The sequence below is a fragment of the Chlorocebus sabaeus genome, chromosome 25, assembly GCF_047675955.1.
Source record: "Chlorocebus sabaeus isolate Y175 chromosome 25, mChlSab1.0.hap1, whole genome shotgun sequence".
NCBI lineage: Eukaryota > Metazoa > Chordata > Mammalia > Primates > Cercopithecidae > Chlorocebus > Chlorocebus sabaeus.
Window position 1 is genome coordinate 54,713,770 of NC_132928.1, and position 25,864 is coordinate 54,739,633.

The 25,864-nt window shown below is 41.7% G+C and overlaps 2 protein-coding genes across 11 annotated transcripts in view; one reads left to right on the forward strand and one right to left on the reverse strand.

The window, feature by feature from the left end:
• TNN (tenascin N) overlaps window positions 1–15,341 on the reverse strand; it is a 135,288-nt gene extending 119,947 nt beyond the window's left edge. For 6 of the 10 annotated variants that reach the window (XM_073011756.1, XM_073011752.1, XM_073011760.1 and 3 more), the window contains exons 1-3: window positions 15,218–15,341; window positions 14,703–14,791; window positions 2,839–3,254 (exon numbers count right to left, since the gene is read on the reverse strand). The gene's annotated coding sequence lies outside the window, so the exon portion shown is untranslated. Of the gene's footprint in view, window positions 1–2,838; window positions 3,255–4,159; window positions 11,268–14,702; window positions 14,792–15,217 lie in introns of those variants that run through there. The other 4 variants (XM_073011758.1, XM_073011757.1, XM_073011755.1 and 1 more) reach the window with 3 other exon arrangements.
• Window positions 15,342–15,414: 73 nt separating this feature from the next.
• Window positions 15,415–24,538, forward strand: MRPS14 (mitochondrial ribosomal protein S14). Its single transcript, XM_007989419.3, has 3 exons — window positions 15,415–15,526; window positions 20,279–20,437; window positions 24,104–24,538. Exons 1-3 carry the CDS (start codon window positions 15,482–15,484, stop codon window positions 24,284–24,286), a joined length of 387 nt encoding a protein of 128 aa, XP_007987610.3. The 5' UTR covers window positions 15,415–15,481; the 3' UTR covers window positions 24,287–24,538.
• Window positions 24,539–25,864: the final 1,326 nt, after the last annotated feature.

Consider the following 25,864-nt stretch of genomic DNA (forward strand, 5'->3'; position numbering starts at 1 on the left):
TTGGCCCCAGGTAAGTGTTTGAGCTTTGGTCTCACCATCTGAAAAATAGAGCTGATGATCTTTCAGCCTCAGTGTACTGCAAGGTTAACAAACCCATGTTTATATCTGAGAGGTCAAAATGTTCTCACAGGAAACGAAGATGACTAAGATGTAGTAACCCAAAAAACAACATTAACAGTGACTAGTATCAATCTTCTTTGATTCTTTCTAAGTATTAAAATCAACATGGGCCAGGCACAGTGACTCACACCTGCAATCCCAGCACTTTGGGAGGCTGAGGTAGACAGATGACTTGAGCCCAGGGGTTCAAGACCAGCCTGGGCAACATGGGGAAACCCTGTCTCTACAAAAAAATATAGAAAAGTTAGCCAGGTATGTCCCATCTACTTGGGAGACTGAGGTGGGAAGATCACCTGAGCCTAAGGAGATTGAAGCTGCAGTGAGCCGTGATCATGCCATTGCACTTCAGCTTGGGTGACACAGTGAGACTCTGTCAATAAATAAAATCAACATGAATCAAAACTCAAACTATTACTATAGAGGGGTAAAGAATAACTAAGTGAGGCAAAGGGGAGAAAGAGGATACTGTAAAAGGCCTCTGTGGTAGCTATGGACATCCACATACACAAATGTATTCAGTAGGGAAGTATCCACGTGTGGGTCTGTTCCCTCATCTCCATTACATCAACTTTTCCTATGGGTCACCATTTCCCTTCATTACTGAAACACTTCTTCTCTTCCAGAAGCAGACCCTGTGGTTACCTAAAGCATGGGGCTGAGGTTTTGTACAGAATCCCAGCTCAAACCCAAGTGGGAGTCACAGTCTGATGTCAAACCCCAAGGACAGATTTCAGACATATGAGATGAGTCTAATTTCTACTTTGCTGATTACCATAATCTGTAAGATTATACCACACATAACATAAATCCTATTCAGTCTTTCCACAAATATTTATTGAGTGTGCATACCACGTGCTAGGGATTGTTCTATGAACTGCGGATACAGAATTGAACAAAATAGCATAGACTCTTCATCATCATCCCTGCCCTTATGGAGTTTACATTTCTAGAGGGAGAGACAAATTAGCACTCCCTGTAATAGAAGGTAATATGGTTTGGCTGTGTCCCCACCCAAATCTCATTTTGAACTGTAGTTCCCATAATCCCCATGTGTCATGAGAGTGACCCGGTGGGAGGTAATTGAATCACAGGGGTGGTTACCCTCATGTTGTTTTCGTGATAGTGAGTGAGTTCTCATGATCTGATGATTTTATAAGGGGCTTTTCCCCCTTTTGCTCAGCACTTCTCCTTCTTGCCATCATGTGAAGAAGGACGTGTTTGCTTCCCCTTCTACCATGACTGTAAGTTTCCTGAGGCCTCCCCAGCCCTGCAGTACTATGAGTCAATTAAAGCCCTTTCCTTTATAATTACCCAGTCTCGGGCAGTCCTTTATAGCAGCGTGAGAATGGACTAATACAGAAGGAAGTCAATATTAACAAAGTATTGATCTGTAGTTCTATGAGAGGAGTAAATGCATTCACGATAGTTTGTCTTCTTCATGTATCAACACTAGATTTCTCAGTGCTGTACAGGATTCTAATGAACATTAAAACATAACCCTGCGGCTTGTGTCATATGGAAATTGATATAGGTAGTTACCATCATATTTTTTTCCTCTCTTCTCCTCTTCATGTAGAACAAAGACACCAAGGGTATCAGTTCACTATGAATTATATCCAAGGGAGGGGGAAAAAAAAAGAAACCCAAATGGAATACTGAAAGCAGAGGTCCAGCAAGTAGAACTCAATCCTGTAACTTAATCATTTGATCAAAAAGGGGTTTAATGAATGCTGAATGTCTACTGTGTGCCTAAGGCTTGTGCTGTGTGCTGTGAGAAACCCCAGAAAGAAAGTGTTATGGCATGAATTTCACCCTCAGAGACAAAACAGGAAACAATTAGTGAATAACACAGAAAAATTATTTTAGCTCTTTATGACAGCACAAAGCAAAGGATACAAAAATGCATCTAGAGATAGTTTTCATTTCCTTTTCTAAAGTAAATCGGGACAAAATGCTAATTCACCTGGTTTGACTGATAACTGATACTCCCAGCAGGAGACCAGACACATTCAGGGACATTTTTCTTACTCTAACAGCAGTTAGCCGGAAGGCAATGGATGGGTGGAACTTAAGGATCTCTGGGTTTTCTAGATCAGGCCCTGGGAGAAAGCTGTGGTGAGGGTCTTTTTGGCAAATGTGGAATATAAACAGAGCATGCTGTCTCTGGCCCTTCCCAGGCCCCAGCATAGACTACAGACGTAATAACATGGTACACACTTCTACTGCTCTACGGCTGCCGGGTGACCTGCAGGCTCGCCTGCACTGTGTATCCTCTGCAGAAAAGGGACATCAGCTTTGTGCTGGTATTATCAGGATGCGCCCTGTAGCTTTGCAGAAGTTTTCTACCCTTGAATCCTATTAACTTATGGCTCTTTGATATTTTTGTCCCCATGGCTACTAAAAGCAATGCATTTAAGCTAAATTGCTATTAGTAAGTTTCCCTTTTCATTAGATGGGGTTGGAATTTAGAGAAACCAGGAAGAGGAAAAAGAAAAGAGAATAAGGAGAAATGATGTGAAAGAAAAGGCTGCTTTCCTAACAACTCTTTATTTTCCCCAAATGAAAATTTGTTAAGCATATTGCAAAGAAAATGGGTGTGACCTCATCCCTGAAACCACATGAAACACTGTGTTTCGGCCTGGGCCACAGGCAGCTGGGAGGGAGAGCCTTGAAGGTCACTGAGTCAGATTCAAAACCTCAGAGTAAGTGTAGGCTTACCTCAGGCAAGGGATGAGAGGCATCCACACAATGGGAGAGGCAGAAGTGAGGAACAGAATCAGCTGGACACTCAAAAAGACCATTGTCTTGAGCACTGAGGCAGCAGGAAAAGAGAGCGCTGCTGGGGCTCTCCTGGAGCTCGGCTGATACAGGAGGTCTGGAATCCACAAAGGCCAGGTAGCCCTGGAGGTCCTCATCTATTCAGGTAGCAGGCAAGGGCTCTCTTGGGCCTTCCAGAGGACTGACAGTGAGCATGTCTGCTAGGCTTTCAGCCCACTGTTGAAGATGTTGGTGAACATCACCTTACAGACATCATCCAAAGTTTGCCGGGTGTTGGTCCTGGGCAGGGCAGCATCCTTGATGTTAGAAACACAGAGGCCGGGCTTCACTTCTGGCCTCTGGATTTGCCTTTCTTACTAGAGAGACAAGACATATGTTTTACAACTGTGTTTTATTTATTTATTTTTATTTATTTATTTTTTTGAGACAAAGTCTCACTCTGTCGCCCAGGCTGGAGTACAGTGGCGCAATCTCAGCTCACTGCAACCTCTGCCTCCCTGGTTCAAGTGATTCTCCTGCCTCAGCCTCTCAAGTAGCTAGTACTACAGGTATGTGTGATTTTTGTATAATGCTAATTTTTGTTTTTGTATTTTTAGTAGAGACAGGGTTTCACCATGTTGGCCAGGCTGGTCTTGAACTCCTGACTGACCTCAAGTGATCCACCCGCCTCGGCCTCCCACAGTGCTGGGATTACAGGCATGAGCCACCACGCCCAGCCACAGCTGTGTTTTAGAGAGGCTCATGAAAGCCCTTCACGCCCCCTATTGTATTCTTGAGGATGCTCTTGTTCCTCTCCTCTGGAAGACAGAAAAAATTATCCCCATCATCACTGTAAGTGTGGTCTTTGCCATTCCTGAGAAAAGTGAGATCAAAGTGCACTTTCTTCTACAGCACTAGACTAGCAGGTTGTATCCATAGAGGCTGGACTTGAGGGGCAAGTCCGTGAGCAATGAAGAGAGAATTTTGTGCCAGTCCAGTCCTTTCCCATTTATTTGGCAATGTTTGGTTAGGACACAGTCAAAGGTAAGAAGTTGACTCATCTCATTCTAATTTATGAGCACCTACTACATACCAGACACTCTGCTAGGAACTTGCATATTAAGTTGAAAACCACACATTTCCTTAGGGAACTTTCAAATGGGTTGAGGAAATTAATACAAATATAATACTAAAATAATTGTATATGAATAGATCAGTCCCTCCTTTCCTGACTTTGACTTCCCTCTAATTCTATACGAAATTCTAATAAATATGTGCTTACCTTTGTACATCTCTTCGGAAATGCAGAATAGTCAAATCTTGTGCACACAAATTATAAGTCATTCTTAAAGGGGTAAATGAGGAAAAGAGGAACAGGGAGTTGAAAATAGGAAAAGGAGGTAAAACAGGGGGTGTAAGAAGTAGATGTGCTTGCATTGAAGTCTTGATAAAGTTAAAGCAGATGAGTGTGATGGCGTCCACTCCAAAGTCATGTCACGTCACAGCCTCAGAATGTGACCTCATTTGAAAATCAGGTTGTCAAAACATGATGAAGGTAAAGATTGAAATATGATCATGCTGGATTAGGATGGGCCCTAAATGAGAAAGTTCTATTGAGAGACAGGAAAGAACACAGAGTCACACACAAGAAAGCAGGCTAGGTGAGGACGAGGACAGAAGCACAGACTGGATGCTGCTGCCACAAGTGAAGGAACATCAACTGTCACCAGAGGCTGGAGGAGGAAGAGGCAAGACAGGGTTCTCTGCTAGAGCCACTGGAGGGAGTGCAGCCCTGCTGATAGCCTGGCTTTGGACTTCTGACCTCCAGAAATGTGAGAGGATATGTTTCGTGACAATTTGTTATTGTAGCTGCAGGAATCACAAGGAGGAAGGGTAACCAGGTCCTTAGCACTGGGAACTGGTCTGAGAGGAAGGAGGTTGCTAAGATTGGAAAGAAGAGTTGACAGGTTTGTTTCTGCACACAGATACCAGGGCCATGCCTGAGGCGATAAACCCTGGGAGATGGGTAGAAGGGCTGACAATTACCTGTTGAGCTGTGCCTCGTTGGTTAAATAAGATTATCCTAAGCCTTTCTATCTCAAGCACCAACTTACTTAACATCTCTGAATCACGACAGAATTATAAAAATGTAATGCAGCCACAAGCCAGGGAGCCCAACCTGGCAAACCTCATGGGCTGAGCATCAGAACCATGTGCCCCCTTGGCCAGTCACAGTCCTATGATCCCAACCTGCACACTGTAGCCAGTGGCCCAGCAGGCAGAACTAGAGGGGTGGAAAATCAACAATCCTAAGTGCAAGCCAAGAAGACATTGAATATGTGGATGGAAAATGAGACTCAGAAAAGGAAAACCTCTCTGCAAGCATATTATCTGCAACAAATCAAAACAAATAAGCAAGCATCTCCTTGAATCTGCTGGGAAGAAAATTTAACACTTCTTTTTTTGAAGCAGGAATGGTAAGTGAAAATTGAGTGCTTTATCCACTACTAGTAATTTAAAATGTGCAAAATCTCAATCGCATTGTCTTTATTTAGACATCAGCTTTAAAGATTAATGTAAAGATGACTTTCCATAAATTTACCCCCCACTTAGGGCCTTATTTTTCCACATGATCTCAAGTTCTGCAAAAGAAAAATGTCCTTTCTCCTTACCAAAACCCCTGCAGTGATTCTAGCCTGATGAAAAAGTACATTCAGGTCCCTAAACTGGGGCAAACCAACTAAAACATTTACATGGGACTGTGTTGACATGCGACATATTCTGCAATACTACCTTCCTCTATCTTATCACCTGCTCTTCACCTCCTCGGGTGACAGGAACTGGTACGTGCCTATGTTCATTTAAGCATTTGATAAACTAAAGGGGACTGAATGGAAAGGTTGGCAGAAAGAAAGGCTTCGAGAGGAAGAACCACTGAAGGGGAAACGACAGATGAACAATCCAAGGTGGTCAGAGGTGTTTCTGGGCAGAGATGGAAAATCACGATGCTGCAGGCATGGACAGCGATCATAACATCATGTTAAGGGGTTTAAACTTTATTTTGTAGGTGATAAGGAGGTACCAGAAATGAGTAGCTGTAGTGTCTTAGAAACTTCACTCTGGCAACAGAAAAGGATGAATGCTTTTGTGGGAGAGATGATGGGTTAAGTTTAAAAAAAAAAAAAAAGTGGTGGGGTGGGGAAGAGGCAAAAGAGCAGGTAGGAGTCCAGTTGGTCCTAGTACAGAGAAGAGATGAAGAGGGTCTGAACCAGGGGAGTAGGAGCAGGAATGGGAAAAATTAAAGAAACAATTTGAAGTAGAATCAACAAGATTTGGATGATCAGTGGGAAGGGATATTTTTTATCTGAGCCTGATTCATTCCTGCCACCCACGAAAGGAGAATCCAGGACAGAGGTGTGTGTGCAATTTGTTTATTTGGGAGCAAGAGTGAGGGATCAGGGCAGTGCAACAAGAACGAATGAAAAAGAGAAACAAGGATGCCACTAAGTGACTACTAAGTTAGCCACTGCTGCGGTTGACTGGAGCTTGATGTCTCGCTAAAGCCTTCCGAGGAGCCTTATGAAATGTGTTATCCCCAGGCTTCCATCTCCATGGGTTCAGGGCGTCCCCACGGGCATCACTCCCCCTGCACTTGAAGCTATGCACACATGAGAGCTGAACAGGCTCCTGGCTCCTCCGGTGTCCACACCAACACCAGAGAAGCCCCAGGGCAAGACATGAGAGGTTCCTGGTGTGAACCCAAGGTACGTGTCACTGCAGCTGGACTAAGCTGGTAGCACCCTGCCTGGAAGTGGTCAGCCAGGCAGTAGCTGGAGCAAGAAGTCGGGCTAAAGACATGAGAGAAAAGGAGCCAAAGGTGACTCCCATTCCCAACGAGGCCATTCATCAAGATATAAGGCCTTTAGAAGAGAGGAGGCAATCTAGCGGAGACAGTTTTTACTGAAGTTTATGTGGGAATGCAAGGCCTTACATGGGCTCCCCCTGTGCCCCCACGGTTTTGACCTCACCTACCTTCTTCCTCTCACTCACTTGGCTCCAGCTGCTGCCTCCCTGTTCCCCCTCAGACACACCATGCACACCCACTCACAGCCTTCATAGCTGCCATTCCTTTTGCCTGGAGGTCCTTCCCCCAGAACCTCCTAGCTCACTCCCTCACACCCTTAAGGTCTCTGTTCAAATGCCGGCTCATCAGAGAGCCCTTCTCTGACCACATTAGGTAACAATATCGGCTACCATAATGCTCTTTTTACTCTGCTTTTCTCTTCATAGCATGTCTCCATTTGACACATATTTATTGATTTGCGAATTGCTCTTCCCCCTTCTCCACTACAGTGTAAGCTCCATGAGGGCAGGGACTGTGTACCCTGCTGCATCCCCAGCTCCTAGAACAGTATCTGACACGTAACAGGAATGCTCAATAAATGTTTGCTGAAGGAATGGATGCTCACTAGCTCAGACTGGTACATGTGGGGTTGAAGGAGCTCTGGCCCCTGGCGAAAACACTCATTGGAGATATAAGTGTGGACTGGGAAAATGCAAGTGACTGAGATCATGAGAGCCTGTGACCTGGGCTGGCTTTGCAGGCATGTCACTCGTGTGTCACACAGCCCCTGCCGTTCTTGTGTGTTTGTGTGTGTCTGTGCATGTATCCCCATGCATTCAGGAGAGCCCTGTGCTTGGTTTAATGCTTTACTGTCACTATCTTGAAATTCTGAATCACTATGTTTTTGAATTTGTGTCTGTAAGTGAGGTCCAATGGGACAATGGAACATCTGCATGAGCAGAGGGGACACATGCACCCATCGTTCCTTGCTGCTCCCTTTGTATGATGCCCCATCCACATGGAATTCTGGTGGCCCCATGATACATGGGAGATGAATGGGACTCAAAGTGAGTCCAAGGTAAGAGTACTATGTCGATGACTGAGTCAGCTGGGACACTGGCAGCCCCAAGAGGCCACTAGCACTTGCTTCCTATACATGAAAGCATTGACATTCTAAAGGGACAACAGTTCCTTTTCCTTTCAGTCCTCTCTTACTCATGAGTAAGCCAAAGGCAGAAGGTGCTGGTAGAATGTGCATGGATCAAGAAGTAAAATAAAAGCAACTGAGTTAGTTTTATGCAATATTTTCACTGTTCGGGTAAGAACAAAACACCTAGGCATATACAAGCAACAAAATAAAAATTGTATAACTTCACTGATTCTGCCTATGAGTTAAATGCTCTTACATTTGCACTGTGAACTGGCATTCCTCAATATGACTGTGAGTGGTAAAATTGATGCTAATGATTTAAAAGTACATTTAATGATTTTGTTTGTCTTGACTTAGAACATTAATAGCAAATTAAAAAATCCTATAACAAGTCAAGAGTCCAGGAAAGAAAGGAAAAGGCTTCATAATTCACTACCTTTAACAGCACTTTTTTCCCTGCTTTTTGAACAAGAGGCCCTACATTTTCCTTTTGCACTGGGCCCTACAAATCACATAGCCTGTCCTGCCTTTGACCCCCACGAAGGAGGCAAACTCAGTCTCAAACACAGGTCCCACTTGATGATAGGCAAAGTGTCATTATTTTATTTGAGGGACAGCTCTGTGTGTGTGTGTGTCCAGTTTGCATCAGGCCCTGTGTGTGGGAACCGAGGATGGGTGGGTGTAGGAACGCAGATGTAGTAATACTGCCATCTTGTGTTCGGTATGGTGCACAGCACATAGCTCCATGGGAGGCTCACAGGCATGGGACCTGTGGCTGCTTCCAGAAGTGCTAAGGCCATCCACACTCTATGACCAAACTGGTAAACCAAAAGGATTGCCATTCCGCTGGTGGCCTTTAATGAAGGCAGATGTGTAATGAGAACAGAGGTTTCACCCACTATCCATCACACAATTTCAGAGCCTGGGTTGAAATGCATATTTGTGTGTGTGTGTGTTGTGTGTGTGTGTGTGCATGTGGTGCGTGTGTCCCCGTGTGTGTGTGTGCACGCGCATGTGGCCAATGTGTCCCCGTGCCTTTCGCTCTCCTTCCACAGGTTCTTTTCCTTTATTCTCACTTTCTTCCTCTTTGTAGTTCCCTCTCATAGCCCAAGAAGTCTGGTTCTTTTGAGCCATATCCAGCTCTCACGTGGAAGGCCCATGATGAGGCACCAGGGGAGTGCATTGGGGTGGGTGTTCAGGCCCAAGGATGCCAGTGACTCAGCCTAGGCCAGCTCAGAACAAGCACACACCAAGTAAACATTCTTACTGTGTGGCACCAGGGGCTGCAGTCAAGTTAGTTCTGTAACTTACCAGTTATAAAATAATGAAAAGGAATAATTAATTAGTCCTCTCAGGAAACACAGAAGTTAAGGAAATAGTCATTCCTGTATTAGGTACAGATTAGACACCAAAAGGACAGTTTACGTGATGGCATACACAGAAGCCAGAAAAATGAAGACAAAGGGAAGAGTGAATGGCTTGGTACTAAATATGAATGAAGCAAGCATCCCTGAATTCTTAATTTCTTGCTGCTTTGGTCGGGGTTTGGCCTGTGCCTGTCCCCAAGGATAAGCAAAAGATACTGATGGGGACCAGGAATGAACCCTTCCTATATGCCCCTTGAAAAACAGATTTTTCAAATACTTTGGGTGAAACAATACAAATATAAAAAGACGAGAACAGGTTACTATTTTTAAATCAACTTCAACACATATGTGAATCTAATAATATAAATTATAGAGAAATTGGAAAATTTTAACGACCATAAGAAAAACCAGTAATCTGCTCGCTCATCTCCACTCTTAATATTTGAGGGTATTCCCTTCTCGTCCTTTTTAATCTATCTATCTATCTATCTATCTATCTATCTATCTATCTATCTATCCTATCTATCTAATCTATACCTACACCTGTATCTGTAAATATATATACATTTTAAAATGAGAAACCCATCAGATTTTTAAATTTAGGATTATAACTTGATTTCTTAATTCATTGAACTCTCCTCTCTTGTTATTTATTTGTTATTATATATAAGCCAATGATGAATGACCTTTTATATAAATTTTAGAGTTTCTCAGTATTTCCTTGGAATAGATTCCTCAAAGTGGCATAATTGGGTCAATAGTTACAAACTTTGAAAAGACTTGCCAAATTGCTTTGCAGACAAGTTATGCCAGTTTATATTCTTATCACTCGACTATGAAATTACCTATTTCCTCACACCTCTGACAATGCTAAGTTTTTTTTAACCTTTGCTAATTTTCTAGCTTAAATAGATCTCATTATTTTAATTTGCATTTTCTTGGAAACTAGTGAGGTTGAACACATCTAATGTTGTTGGACAGTCTGAAAATTGTCTACTAAGATTTAAAAGTGTAAAAAATAGATTCAGCTAGGCATGGTGACTCACATCTGTAATCCTAGCACTTTGGGAGGCCAAAGCAGGCAAAATGCTTGAGCTCAGGAGTTCAAGACCAGCCTGGGCAACATGGTGAAATCCCGTCTCTACAAAAAATACAAAAATTACCAGGGTGTGGTAGCCCACACCTGTAGAACCAGCTACTTAGAAGGCTGAGGTAGAATCACCTTAGGAGGTTGAGGTAGAATCACCTGGAGCCCAGGAGGCAGAGACTGCGGTGAGCCGAGATCGCACCACTGCATTCCACCATAGGTGACAGAGTGAGACCCCATCTCAAAAAATAAAAATAAAATAAAACAATAAAAATTAAAAATATATTCATTTTTATTTTCTTCTGTTTTTTAAGCCTTTGTTAGTATTTAACTCTTCATCTAAAATTTGATATGTGGTAAGAGATGAAGATATAATTTTTAAAGTTTTCCAAAATCTTTACCCAGTTGTTCCATTACCACTTGTTCAACAATTTTTATGCTTCCTTTAATACACAACCAAATTCTAACCGCACTGGAGTTTCTATCTGGTGGATCTATTCTATTTCACGTACCTGTCTGTTGATTTTGGTGCCAGTACCACATGAGCTCAATCCCTATGGCTCTATAATGTATGAAATATTAAGATCTGGTAGGGTAAGACCATTCAGTATTTTTTTGTTTTCAAAAATTCCATGGGGTGTGGTAGCTCACACTTGTAATCCCAGCAATTTGGGAGGCTGAGGCAGGAGGATCTCTTGAGCTCAAGGAGTTTAAGACCAGCGTGAGCAATATGGCAAGATGAGACTCCATCTCTACAAAAAATACAAAAAATTAGCCAGGTGTGGTGGCGCTGGCCTACAGTCCCAGCTACTCTGGAGGCTGAGATAGGAGGATTGCTTGCACCTGAGAGGCTGAGGTTCCGTGAGCTGTGATCCAGCCATTAAATCCGGCCTGGGTGATACAGCCAGACTCTGTCTCAAAAAATAAAATAAAATTCATGGTTTTCTATGAGGGAGCTTCTACCTCTCTTCCATCCACTCATCCTTATATATATTAATAAATATATGAATATTTAATATAAATATATATTTATTAAATATATAAGAATATATACAGATTAAAATATATATCTATTTCGGTATTTCCTTGGAAAAATTCCTCAAAGTGGCACAATTGGGTAAATATATATCCTTATTAAATATAGACAAGGATATATATTTAATATATATTTATGAATATAATATAAAAATATATATTTATATAGACCATATATTAATAGATTATATAATACATATATTTAATATATATTTATTTTGAGTAATATACTATATGCTATATATTTATAAAATGTTTATTCATATATAATATATTAAATATATATTTCTATATTACAGTATATATTATGTATTAATAAATATATTTATAAATATATATTTATATTTAACCTATATATAACCTAAATATATATTTATATATTTATTACAAATATATATTTATATAATATATAGGAGTATTATATATATTGAAGTATTCATTAGAATGGCATGAAATCCATACATTAATCAATTGATACATTTTATAAGTAAGAATTCCGTAACAACAGTCAGGCCTTTATCCTGAGCCATCACTCCTCCAGAAGACAACAGGGAGAGAGGATTCAGAGCATCTGCCTTAGGCCGAGGCGGGCGGATCACGAGGTCAGGAGATCAAGAACATCCTGGCTAACACGGTAAAACCCTGTCTCTACCAAAAAATTCAAAAAAATTAGCCTGGCAAGGTGGCGGGCGCCTGTAGTCCCAACTACTCAGGAGGCTGAGGCAGGAGAATGGCGAGAACCCGGGAGGCGGAGCTTGCAGTGAGCCGAGATGGCGCCACTGCGCTCCAGCCTGGGTGACAAAGCGAGACTCCACCACAAAAAAAACAAAAAAAAAACAAAAAAAGAGCATCTGCCTTAACGTTCTTAGCTCAGGTGGCTTGGCAAGTTACCTAACCTCTCTATGCCTCAATTTCATTATCTATGCAATCATTTTTATAATTAGGCCTAGAAAATAGCAACTATAAACATCTCTTACAATCGAACTTAAAAATAATTAACTCTTAAATTTTATTTTATCCACCCAAAAACTACTTTTAAGCCTCCAAAGGAAAGAATATAAGGAAAAACCAAAGGTAATATAACCGTCCTTGGTAGACAGCTCCACTCGTGTCCAAATCTACAATCCTCAGTGGAATTACAAGTATCAGAAGGGCTGGGATGTTTTTTCAGTCTCCGACCTGACACATACTTACACACTCGTACATAATAGGCATTTAGTAAATATTTTCTGAATGATTAAGTGAATTATGATGGTTCTCCTGATTCTAATATTCCAGGACAGTAAAGACAACAGCCTTTCCCACATTCTGTTAAGTGGCCACAGAGAATCAGAGACTCCTTGGGAAAATTCAAGGTAAACTGAGACTTCTTTAGGCCCTACCAAGTGGCCCACACACTAAGGGAGGAGTGCACACTGGGGTATCTGGGGGGAAATCTTACGCTGTTTTAAAAAACCAATTCAATTAGTTAAAGACCCTGGAGTCTTGTCTCAGTATCTCAGAGTTTCCTGCCTCCCTCACACCATTAGGTTGTTTTAATCTCTTCTTAAAGTGAAAAATGGTCTAACAAGATCCGAATGCTGTTTAAGATATTTGTTCACAGCATTATTCACAACAGCTAAAAGGTGTAGGTAAAGCAAGTGTTAATGACAGAGAAACAAAATGTAGTGTAGCCAAACAATGGAATATTACTGAGCCATAAAAAGGAATGAAGTGCTGAGACATGCTGCAGCATGGATAAACCCTGAAGATGTTATAAGTGAAAGCAGCCAGCCACAAAAAGACAAAACACTGCATGATTCCACTTATATGAGCTACGTAGAGTAGCTGAATTTATAGGGACAAAAAGTAGAACGGTGGTTGCCAGGAGCTGAAGGGAAGGGGGAATGGGGAGTTATTGTTTAATGGTACAGTGTTTTAGTTTTGGAAGATACAAAGTTTTGGAGATGGGCGGTGATGATGGTTGCACAGCAGTGTGAAGGTACTTAATGCCACTGAATTGTACACTTAAAACGGTGAAGATGGGAAAATTTGTTATGTATATTGTATCACAATTTTTAGAAAAAAGTTAGTAATGCTGTTTAAAGATGCTTTCAGAAGTTGTAGATAGCTGAATATGTGGAGGTTTCTGGAGGGTGGCCCCACCAGGAAAGGGCATTGAAGCTCCAAGTCCCATCCCCTGTACCTTCTCCCACACCTCTCTTCCAACTGACTGTTCATCTGTATCCTTTTTAGTATTTTTTTTTTTTTTGTCTTGCTGTGTTGCCAAGGCTGGAGTGTAGTGATGCAATCTCGGCTCACTACAACCTCTGCCTCCTGGATTCAAGAGATTATCCTGCCTCAGCCTCCCAAGTAGGTGGGATTACAGGGACCTGCCACTGCACCCGGTTAATTTTTGTATTTTTAGTAGAGACTGGGTTTCACCCATGTTGGCCAGGCTGGGCTTGAACTCCTGACCTCAAGTGATCCACCTGTCTCAGCTTCCCAAAGTGCTGGAATTACAGGTGTGAGCCACCATGCTCAGCCCATTTTTAATATCCTTCATAAAACCAGTAAAAAGCCAGCAGGGGGGCACCAGCAGCTTCCAGGGCATGAACATCTCTACCACCCAGAAGAGTTCTGGATCCTGGGCTACCTCTTCATCGAACAGTATTTTGCCATCTTTGAAAGGGCAAACCATCAGATTGGCCTAACTCTCGTGGCTTAATCTAAGTCTTTCTGACCACTTTCCAGGAAGATCTGGCCTAAGTCCTGTGCCCACTGTAGATGTATATAATTCTCCTGATTGTTCTTCCTATGAGATTGTAGAGGTGGACTCTTGCCCCTGTTCCTGGTCACACCAAAAAGGTAGAATTAAATCATAACCTACAACAGCAACAAAAAAGATGCTTTCAGAACTAGTATTCCAGAAAGGAAGAAAAAACCAGAGTGCACAGAGCTAGCTCACCTATTTCATGACCTGATGATAGAAGATGAGCCCAGCTGTGGGGAGGGAGAGAAGGGTATTACACGGGTTTGAATTAGGAACAGATGCCTGCCTGAGGCCAGTCTAGTTTTCTGATTCTATCACAACAGGGACTCATGTTATGTTTACCCGCCAGCTGGCCTGTCAGACCCTCCCCATCCATTAGATATGGTCTAATACATTTGAACCTCTAAAGAAAAGAGTCTACATTCAGCTCTCCTTCCTCCCAGAAGGCTCCTGTGTAGCAATGCAGATGTAATTAGCACATGGGCATCGCTCCACTTCATCCACCAACACATCGAAGACACGGGTACTTGCCAAGGTAATACATGCTCCTCCATACTCTTCTATCAGAATGGTAGGTGCGTGGTACTTGCCTTACATCCATACAAAGGAAAGTGGCCCCTCTAAGGGTTCATCCCAGAGGAAGGACAGCGGCTCTAAAGATGACCTGAAGGTTAGTTTCCTGCATAACAAAGTGAAAACAGCAGTTTTTAAATGGCAATGCCTCTACCAAGGACAAACATAATGTTTACGTCCTTTTAACCTAAAATCCCAATACAGATAATATATATACCCAGACATACAAATGAACTATCTTTATCATTGCCATCATCAACATCATCACCACACCACCATTATAGTGGAGAAAAGGGAGAGATTTGCAGGATCTATAGGAGAGATGGCAGAGGAGGAGGAGGTGGCAATAATTTCTAGGTTTCTACCCTAAACCGAGTGGAGTATATAGGAGGTGCATGTTGAGCGGAACCGAGAATGCAGTGGAAGAGAAATTGGTGACGGCCGACTAGGTAAAGGCGGAAGGAAAGGAGGAGGGCAGAGACATAGGTAGTTTAAGAGGGTGTGTAAAACGGAAGGAAGGGCTGCTACACACGAGGAACGTCGGCTGCGCCATCACAATCAACGCGACGCCTTCGGATTTGTCATTTGCCCAAGTACCATGAAATATCGCGAGAGCTCAGATCCCAAAACAAACTCCGCTTTCCTGTAGGCCATTTCCACCCGCCTCCTCTCCTCGCCCCGCCCCGCCCCGCCCCGCCCCACCCCGCCGCAGGCGACCCAGGCCCCGCCCCTCGTGTCCTAGGCTATTCGGCAGTGTCAATAAAGTTGCAGCGCTTTGTAGTTTGCGGCGGACAACATGGCGGCCTTCATGCTGGGCTCGCTGCTTCGGATGTTCAAGCAGGTCAGGCTCCTACCTTTATCCACACCGCTACCCCTCACCCCTGAATCTCGTAACCCACGGGTCCCCCACGACTCTGCCACCTGTAGTGCTCAGTGAGGACTAGTCCAGGGGTTCTCCCTCCGCCCTCTTCCCCGCTTGGGCTTGGTTCAGGGGAGATCCGAGCTGCAGATGTCAATTTGGTTTTCGTAAGCATATAACTAACTGGTATTGAAAGATGTGAGATTGACTCCGATTTATAAGAGAGTGAGTAGATGGGAGACGAGGTACGAGGATTGAGCCTTCAGAGACTTCTAACGTTAAGAGATGAGACCCGTGCAAAGGAGACTGAAAGGGGCTGTCAGCTAGGGAGGTGGAAAACTAGGGGAGTGGGATGGCCGGGAAGCAAAGGATGACAGAATTTCAAAGTGTAAGGAGTGAGCAACTCTGCTCAAAGTTGATAAATCAATTAAAAAGAAGTGCTGAAAATTGGCTGACGAGTTTAGCAATGTGAAGGTTGTTGGAACCTTAATCACAGGTGTTCTGATGATGTTATGGAGACGAAAACGTTCTAGAGAATAGGAGGAAAGAAATTGGAGTATAGATAAGCTTTTAAAGGAGGTTTGCTGTAAAGGAGAACAAAAAAACATGGGTCAATAACGGGGGCGACGGGGGGTTGTTTTAACATGGCAGGGAAAACAGCATGTTTGTGTATGAAAGGGAAAGATCCTGTAGTATTAAAAATTGATTATGTAGAAGAGGGAAGAATTGCTAGAGCTGTACCTTTATGTAGGTAAGAGGCAATGGAGGCTGGTTCGAGTACAGTGATGTTTAAAACTAATTGATCACAACCAGATACAGATTTATTTGTTCCTTCTCCACTCCCACTGCTTCACTTGACTAGCCGTAAAAATACCAAAAACATTAAAAAAAAAAAAAAAAGGCGATGCGGTCTTGTGCATGAAGTCATGAAGTATGATCTTAGGAACTTGAACAGTTCATCTGTAGCAGTGTTGTCCATAGAAATATAATGTGAACCACATGTGTAATTTAAAATTTTTCTAGTAGACACATTTAAAAAGTAAGAAGTAGATGAAATTAAGTTTAATATAATATTTAACCAGGTATATCTGAAATATTGTGGTTCTAAACATGGAATCAATATAACAATGACATATGAAATAGTTACATTCTTTTTTTCATACTAGATTTTCAAACACTTAAAGCATATCTCAGTTTGGATGATAAATTTCCCATAATTAAAATGGAAAATATAGTTCTACCAAAATAATAAAGTTGTTTAATGTTTACAATGTTTTGGTTTTTAATTTTAAATTAATTAAAATAATTACATTCCCCAGTTGTACTAGTTATATTACAAGTGTTTAATACCCCTATGTGGTTAGCAGCTACTCTATTGGACAGAGTGGATCTCTGATAACAGGAGGGAATATAGAACATATGATACAGATGCTAGTAAGTGAGTCACTGTGATGGTGAGCATTTATAGAAATGCTCTTTTGATTTCTTCTAATTTTATAATTAAGGAGAAGGTGAAGTCATCAGCTGAGTGTGAGGATGTGGGAGCAAGTGTCAGAGATTTAAGGGGAAAGAGATCATGTAAAAGAGTTGGAAATGGACAGAAGGAATGGTCAGAAGAATTGGAGTAAGTACAGAGAAGTGAGAGAGAGGCCAGAGAGTTGATGGTGTATTCGAGAGAACATTGTATTTATAGAACAAAGGAATTCAGGCTGGGTGAGAGAGGACGAAAGGAAATCAAAAGCTGAGTGAAAAAAGTGAAAAATGGTAGGATCAATGGATTGAAAGTCCCAGAAGCATTGTTACTGGGGTGTTAGAAGGAGCAAGCTAGAAAGAAGTGATAGAGAATGAGATATACAAAGTGAGATAATGGAGAACTTGCACTAATTAATAATAAAATACCCACGACATGGGCATGGAATTGAATAGTTAAACAACAGTAACAAAAATCATTGAAGGAGAGGTGTTAAGAGATCAGAGTGATTAGGGTATAATTTCATGTATATTGAAATCACCAGGAATTAAGATAGCAAGAATATTGGAGGGAGTGACAGTAAGCCAGGATCCAAAATCGTGGAAAAATGAAAGGGAGTGGCAGGGGCTTTGGTAGATGACTGTAATGATGAGAGGTGGTGGAAGGTAGTAAGCCCAATGGCATGAGTCAAAGCCAGGAGCTTTTAGGAAGGAAGGAGAAATGGAAGTTGCAATGAAGAGCAAGGAAGACACTTACCTATCCCATCTCTAGGCCCAGTAATGGAAGAAAAAGGAGCTACAGGAAAAGCTGTGAGGAGGGATTTAAAATTTGGCCAGAGCGAAAGGTGAAGGAGATGTTAAGAGAAGTTCAGAATTTAAAAGATTTTGATGGTAGACCATGGATTGAGAGGGCCCAGTGGAAAGGTTTTAGGAGCTGAAGAGGGGTAAGAGATGGGGGCAGGATAAGATGTGTGTACAGAGCAGAATAGATGCAGCCTTAATCTATAAAGCACCATTATAAGCTGGTAAGGAAATACACCACAGTAGAAATGTAAAGGACATAAAGCATTCACAGAAGAAATAATGTAATAGGTCAATAAATATTTTATTTTAAAAGTGTATTACTTCCGGATTTCAAGACCAGCCTGACCAACATGGAGAAACCACATCTCTACTAAAAATACAAAATTAGCCGAACGTGGTGGTGGGCGCCTGCAATCCCAGCTACTTGGGAGGCTGAGGCAGGAGAATCGGTTGAACCTGGGAGGCAGAGGTTGCAGTGAGCTGAGGGCATGCCATTGTACTCCAGCCTGGGCAACAAGAACAAAACTCTGTCTCAAAAAAAAAAAAAAAAAAAACAGTGTATTACTTTTCTAGTAAGAAAACAAGGTATGCAAAATAGAATGAAAGACTATTTCATTCTATGAAAATTTGTTTTCTAGGAGAATTTGATTAGGAATACTTGGAAAAAGAATTCAAAGAAGAAATGCTTAATCTTGTTTTCTAAATCCCCTGCACCCTCAATTTCATAGGTAAAAGCAAACCTCACATTGCCCCTCAATGTGAATGGTTTCTTTCAGCCAGAATGATTTCTCCTTGATCTTATGAATATATCTTGTTCTTTTCTGTGTTTTGTTTGGACAAACTAGCTTTTCTCCCCTCCCCTGACCCCACTTTAGTCAAAATTCTGTCAACATTTCAAAGCCCGTGTTTCTGGGACAAGCATTTCCAGCCATGGTTACCAAGGCATTCACTGGACTCAGTCATATGCCACATCAATGTTTACATTCTATTCCTGCTTATCTTTTTTCCAAAAGGTGATTGCAGAATTGTTATATTTCCCCATGGAACTTTTGTTTAGTAATGTGAGCACTGAAGATGTTCAGTTTATCTTTTGTTAATAGACTGAAAAAATGTTGGCTTTCTATTTATAGTATTCTTATTTTCAGTTTTATATTCTGCTATACATATAATTCTTTTACAAACATCACTTATCAGAAGCCATCATTTTTCTATAGGGGCAATTAACGTGTAATATTTCCTCTGGTTTGAGAGAGACTTACGTTTCTTGCGATCTATACTCCCTTTGCCCATACTGTCAGTCAAAACTATAAATTATCACCATGAAAATGTGAGACAACAAGGAATATACTGTGTTATTACTGGACAACTAGTGCTGAGAAGTATCAGGTCAGTGATAGTTTTAAAGTACCCTTTGACCTAGCAGTTTTGCTCCCAATAATTTATCCTCGTTGGGCACAGTGGCTCATTCCTGTAATCTCAGCACTTTGGGAGGCCGAGATGGATGGATCACTTGAGGTCAGGTGTTCAAGACCAGCCTGGCCAACATGGTGAAACCCCGTCTGTATTAAAAATACAAAAAACAAAAAATAGCCAGATGTTGTGGCGGGCACCTGTAGTCTGAGCTACTCAGGAGGCTGAGGCATGAGAATTGCTTGAACCCGGGAGGCGTATGTTGCAGTGAGCCGAGATTGCGCCAATGCACTCCAGCCTGGGTGACCGAGCTAGATTCCATCTCAAAAAAGTAAAATAAATAAATAAATAATAATATATCTTCAAGATATATAGGAATACATATGAAATGATTTCTAAGACATTATTCACTGTAGCATTGTTTATAATGATAAATAGTGAGGTCTGTCCAGCAATACGTGGCAGGTTAAATTATGATGCTTCTATATAGTGGATTATGCAATATGAAGAAAATGGGGAAGCTTTTTACATTCAGATATTGAAAGATCTCTAACGTATATTGTTAACTGAGAAGAGGGAATGAAAAATGGGAGGGGAGTGTATACAGACAAAAATCTCTGAGGGATATACAAGAAACTAGAAACAGTGGATACCTGTGGGGCATGGGAGTCACTGGGCAGGTGAGGAATGAGGTGCGGGGGAACTTTTCACTGTGTGTCTTTTTATACCTTTTCGATTTTTGAGCCATTTGTACTCATTGGCCTAAGTACAGGTCGAACAGAATAATAAAAATTTCTGAAAATCTGTCTTTCACCTTCCAATACATATGTTATTGCATTATATTATTATGATTTTGACTTAATATACATCCATAAAACTTATTTATTCTGAATTAGGAAGTCTATTATCTTAAATTATTAAACTGATCTAAAACAACTCTTAAAAGAATACTAGGTCATAAATAGTGGCAGAAAGAGAATTGCAGGATTGAGGAACACTCAGAATGTGGGCCTGGCTATCCTTCACTGGTCCCTTGTCTCTGTCTTTCAGATGGTTCCTTCATCAGCTTCAGGCCAAGTTCGAAGTCACTATGTAGACTGGAGAATGTGGCGCGATGTGAAGAGACGAAAAATGGCCTATGAATACGCAGATGAGAGGCTACGTATTAATTCACTCAGGAAGAATACCATTTTGCCAAAAATTCTTCAGGTTAGCTAATTAAGATGAGTCCCTTTGTACCACAAGATCCTTAACTCACATCAGATCGCTTTTGATACTGTTTGTTTTGACTTGGTATCAATATAATTTCTGGAGAAAAAGATCCACATCAATATAAACAAATAGCTTTGAAACTGATTTTGGTGAGTTTCAAATTAAAGACTATTCACTCCTAACTAGCCTTTCAACTGTTTCATTATGCCAGCCTTAGAAAGTACTGGTAAACTGGGTGTTATTTTCACCTAAGGTCTCTCCCTGACTTCATCCCAATCTTGCTTTTTTTTTTTTTTTTCTTGAGATGGAGTCTCCCTTTGTCCCCCGGGCTGGAGTGCAATGGTGCAATCTCAGCTCACCGCAACCTCTGCTTCCCAGGTTAAAGCAATTCTCCTGCCTCAGTCTCCTAAGTAACTGGGATTACAGGCACATGCCACCACGCCCAGCTAATTTTTGTATTTTTAGTAGAGACAGGGCTTCACCATGTTGACCAGGCTGGTCTCGAACTCCTGACCTCGTGATCCACCCATCTGGGCCTCCCAAAGTGCTGGGATTACAGGCGTGAGCCAGTGCACCCAGCCTCATTGCAATCTTTTAACTGGCAAGGCATTGGGAGGCATTGCTGATGTTGAAGGCTATGTGCCTAGCACACAGCCTAAACTGTTCCTTACCCAGTACCATTCTGAGCCTGTCTCCCTGAACTCCCTTGCCCACCTCTGTGTGCTGAAGTGCCTTTCCATTAAGGCTTACTTTCTTGTCATACTGCTTGGGTTGAATAAGAGGAGGGTAGACCTGCTTGGCTTTCTGAAGCATAAAGCCCTGCACCTAAGTGGTGATGTAGCATATCTGCATTAAGCAGGCTTATTAGGGAGATATAAATTAAACTCAAGGCCACTCAACTTACTGAGAACTCAGATTTTTAAAAAACTACATTTAGAGAAGTTGACAGAATGATATACATCCTATTTATTACTATGGTTTCTTTTTAGTGTTGTCTGGATTAAGCCAGAGGAGCAGAAAACTGAGGGCCTTGGACCACTGGGTTATGGCTTACACTAAAGTGGCATTAAGCTACTTTCCTACATTTAGGGAGTAATAAGAAGTGGCAGGCCAGGCACAGTGGCTCACGCCTGTTATCCCAGCACTTTGGGAAGCCGAGGCGGACAGATCACCTGAGGTCAGGAGTTCAAGACCAACCTGGCCAAACCCTGTCTCTACTGAAAATACAAAACTTAGATGGGTGCAAGTGGCACATGCCTGTAATCCCAGCTACTCGGGAGGCTGAGCCAGGAGAATTGCTTGAACTTGGGAGGCAGAGGTTGCAGTGAACCGAGATCATGCCACTACACTCCAGCCTGGGTGACAGAGCAAGACTGTGTCTGAAAAATATATATATATATATATATGGGTACCCCAAGAAACTGAGCTCGAGACGTTGATCATAGAGGCAGGGAAGCAGGATGGTGGCTGCTTGGAGCTAGGAGGACTAGGGTGTATGGGAGGTATGGGGGGCAGGGGGAAATCAGGAGATACTGGTCAAAGCGTGTACTTTCTGTTGTAAGATGAATCAATTCTGTGGAGCTAATGCACAGCACCGTGACTATAGTCAATAGTACTGTATTGTGTACTTGAAATTGCTAAGAGAGTAGATCTGAAGTGTTCTTAACACACACACACACAAAAGGTAATCTTGTGAGGTGAAGGATGCGTTCATTAGCTTCATTGTGGTAATCATTTCACAATGTGTATGTTCAGCAAATCATGACATCGTATGCCTTAAATATATGCAATTTTTATTTGTCAGTTATACCTTAATACAGCTGGGGGTGTGTTGTTTGAGTACCTTTATGAAGACACCCAGAAGAAGTGTCTCTGGTATGACTTGCAGCAATAACTGTGCAGAGTCTGAATCATGTAAACTGATCATGGTTCTCTGCTGCCTGCTAAGTTTGTTACAAGTCAAATTTATGTCCCAGTTCTAACAAACTTACAGGCTTTCACAGCATGCACTTTTGTGTTCCTGAGGCTTTTATCTTTTCTACTCTCATTTCTCTTTGCCCCAGTTTCCTCATTTGTAAACTGCCTTAAATCTTTCGGGGAACAAGGAGGGGTATGTATCAACCAACCAATCAATCAATCAGTAATTTCTAGCAATTCTTTAAAGTCCACCTCCATGAAACTTGGCTTCAATCTTCCTGCCCAGTCATTTCTTCTCTCCAGTTCCTTGTATAGCATTTATTGTTTACTACTCAATGGCTCAGTCATGTTGTTTTTTCGGTTTTTTTGTTTTGTTTTGTTTTGTTTTTGAGATGGGGTTTTGCTCTTGTTGCCCAGGCTGGAGTGCAGTGGCACGATCTCGGCTCACCACATCTGCCTCCTGGGTTCAAGCGATTCTCCTGCCTTAGCCTCCCGGCCAGCTGGGATTACAGGCATGCACCACCACACCCAGCTAATTTTGTCTTTTTAGTAAAAACGGGGTTTCTCTATGTTGGTCAGGCCGGTCACAAACTACCGACCTCAGGTGATCCGCCTGCCTCAGCCTCCCAGAGTGCTGGGATTACAGGCATGAGCCACCGCACCTGGCAATCATGTTGTTTTATGTAATTCTGTTAGTTCATAATGGTAACACATGCATAAGCTTTTGTGTTAATTTTTGGTTTGTATATACTTTCATTTAATTTGTGTTCTTTTAATGTGTTAATTATTTTGCTTGTACCACAGTCTAGCACAGGGTCCATCATACTTGTCAGCACGCTTATCAGATTAAAGTGAATATTATGAACACTCACACTCTTGAACACATACATAGGAAGAAATCTCTACTGACAAAACCTGAGCCCTAGCTACTGCTGTAATCCCCCTTTTCTCCCCTCAACCACTTTGCCCTTACCTGATTCATCCTCTACCTTGCAAATGATTTTTTAAAAATATAAACCTTATCTGATCTCTCCCCTTTACTTCTCCAGTTGTCAGAATCTTTACCATAAACATCAGGGCTCCATGTGATACTCTCCTTCCTCCTTGTCTAGTCTTATCTCAAGCCATATTCCCTCCTCTTTGATCATTGGCCCAGAGGTTTCAAACTTCTGTGATTCAAAAAACGTGAGGAGGCAACAGAAATACATTCACATACTTTACCAATGACTTAAACAAAAGTATGTAGCTGTACTATTCATATTTGCTCAAATCGGAAGATGAGACAGATGATCCTCAAAGGTAGGATGGATAAATGAATGATGGTACTCATGCAATGAAAATTACCTGCCAGTGGCCGGGTGCTGTGGCTCACACCTGTAATCCTGGCACTTTGGGAGGCCGAGACAGGTGGATTGCCAGAGCTCAGGAGTTTGAGACCAGCCTGGGCAACGTGGCGAAACCCCGTCTCTACTAAAAATACAAAATTTAGCTGAGTGTGGTAGTGCACACCTGTAATCTCAGCTACTTGGGAGGCTGAGGCAGGAGAATCACTTGAACCCAGGAGGCAGAGGTTGCAGTGAGCCGAGATTGTGACATTGCACAATCTGTCACCCATAGCCTGGATGACAGAGCGAGACTCTGTCTCAAAAAAAAAAAGGAAAAAAGAAAGTTAACTGCCAGTGAGAAGGAGCAAAATACATGTGCAACAATGTAATGTGATCTGTGTAATAATGTCATTTCCCTTAGGACGTGGCCGATGAAGAAATTGCTGCCCTCCCCCGGGATAGCTGCCCCGTTAGAATCAGGAATCGGTGTGTTATGACGTCCCGTCCACGTGGTGTGAAGCGGCGCTGGAGGCTTAGTCGTATAGTCTTCCGTCACTTAGCTGACCACGGGCAACTTTCTGGAATCCAGCGAGCAATGTGGTAAATGAGCTCCAGAACCTATTGAGCTTGCAGGGAAACCAGTTCCAGCAAGAAGAGATTTTTTTAATAGACCAAACCCTAAGCTCTACAGGGGCCCAGTACAGTTGTTTGGCCTACCTGATGCTATCTCTAAACTACTTTTAAAATGAAGAAATTTGGGTGTTTCATGTCAGTGAATTATCTTTTCTCTTGGACTTAATAAACATACTGTTCCATACATAGTGCAATGAGTAGTATAATAAATATTTTCTGTGAATATGTTTTTTATACCCTCCTTTTAAGTTTAATCTTTTAGTAACATATAAGGGTTTTTGTTTTTAAGAGCATTATTTCATAAAATGTTATACATAATCCAACTAATTGACATGTAGCTCATTTATGGCAGTTTGTAATCCTGGGCTAGCTTTCCTGACCTGCAGAGCTCCCCTTCCTATTATTGTTGGATAAACAGTAGATTGGATAGCAAGGCTGCTATTCTGGATTATCTAATGCTCCACTTCTTTGTGTGATGGCTGAACAAAAGAACCACTAAGTGTTTTCTTGTCCATCCTTAAGGGACTTTAAAACAAATTATGCCTCTTTAAGTCCTTGAAGGTTTCCATCCAAAGAGGAAAAGTTTTGTTGGAATAGTATATATTCCATATTTTTATGTTTATTTAATTCATAACAGAAATGAGTAAGGGTAGCACAAAGTTCTCATTCAGTAACTCAACAGTGTGATCAGCCCATTGATAAAAATACACATATTGAAGTACCCACTTAATATCAGGAAAATATTCCTGGAGAACTTATTAATAAATCAGGAGGTGAGGGGTGAGATTTTTTTTCTGCACACAGGGAACAAAAGCACAAAGAAGCAAAGGCACTCTAGCATCGGAGAACCACAGTCACTTCAGTGGATCAGATATATGAAGCACAAGACAAGGCTCATATAGTGGAGGATCTCACAAATCATGTGAAGGAATTAAGACTGACATACCAGGTATTAGATAGTTTTAAGCACAGGAATGACATCATCAGTTTGTAACACAGGTAAGTGATGGCTGTGTGGCAGATGGCCATGAGAGGAAAAGGCTACAGGCAAGACAACCAGTTAGGAGGATGTCTTAATTGTTGAGGAAGATGAAGGCCTGAACTAACATTGTGGTATTTACTAGAGAAGAGAGGACAGATTTTTAAAGTTTTAGGAAAGAAAATTGGGCAAGACTTACAAGACTGATTATATCTAAGAGGTAAAGATGGCTCTCTCAGTTCCTGATAAAAGTGTCTAGATAGATGGTAGAGGGCAACTCCAAGATAGAAAATTTGGAAAAAGGACAGATTTAGGGGAAACAGAAGATAAGCGAGTTCATCCAGTCATGCAGTGTTGGAGATGCCTGTGTCATCTGATGAAGACTAGCATGCAGCTGGATAGCAGAGTCCGAAACTCAGGTGGAGGTGAAGTTATGAGGGAATCATCACAATCTAGTTTGGATTCATATTTCTTAAATATGTATGACAACTTACCAACTGGAATGTTCTAGCTAATAACTAGTAACTAGTATTAAGCAAATCATAACTAGAACAATCAGATTTACTGATT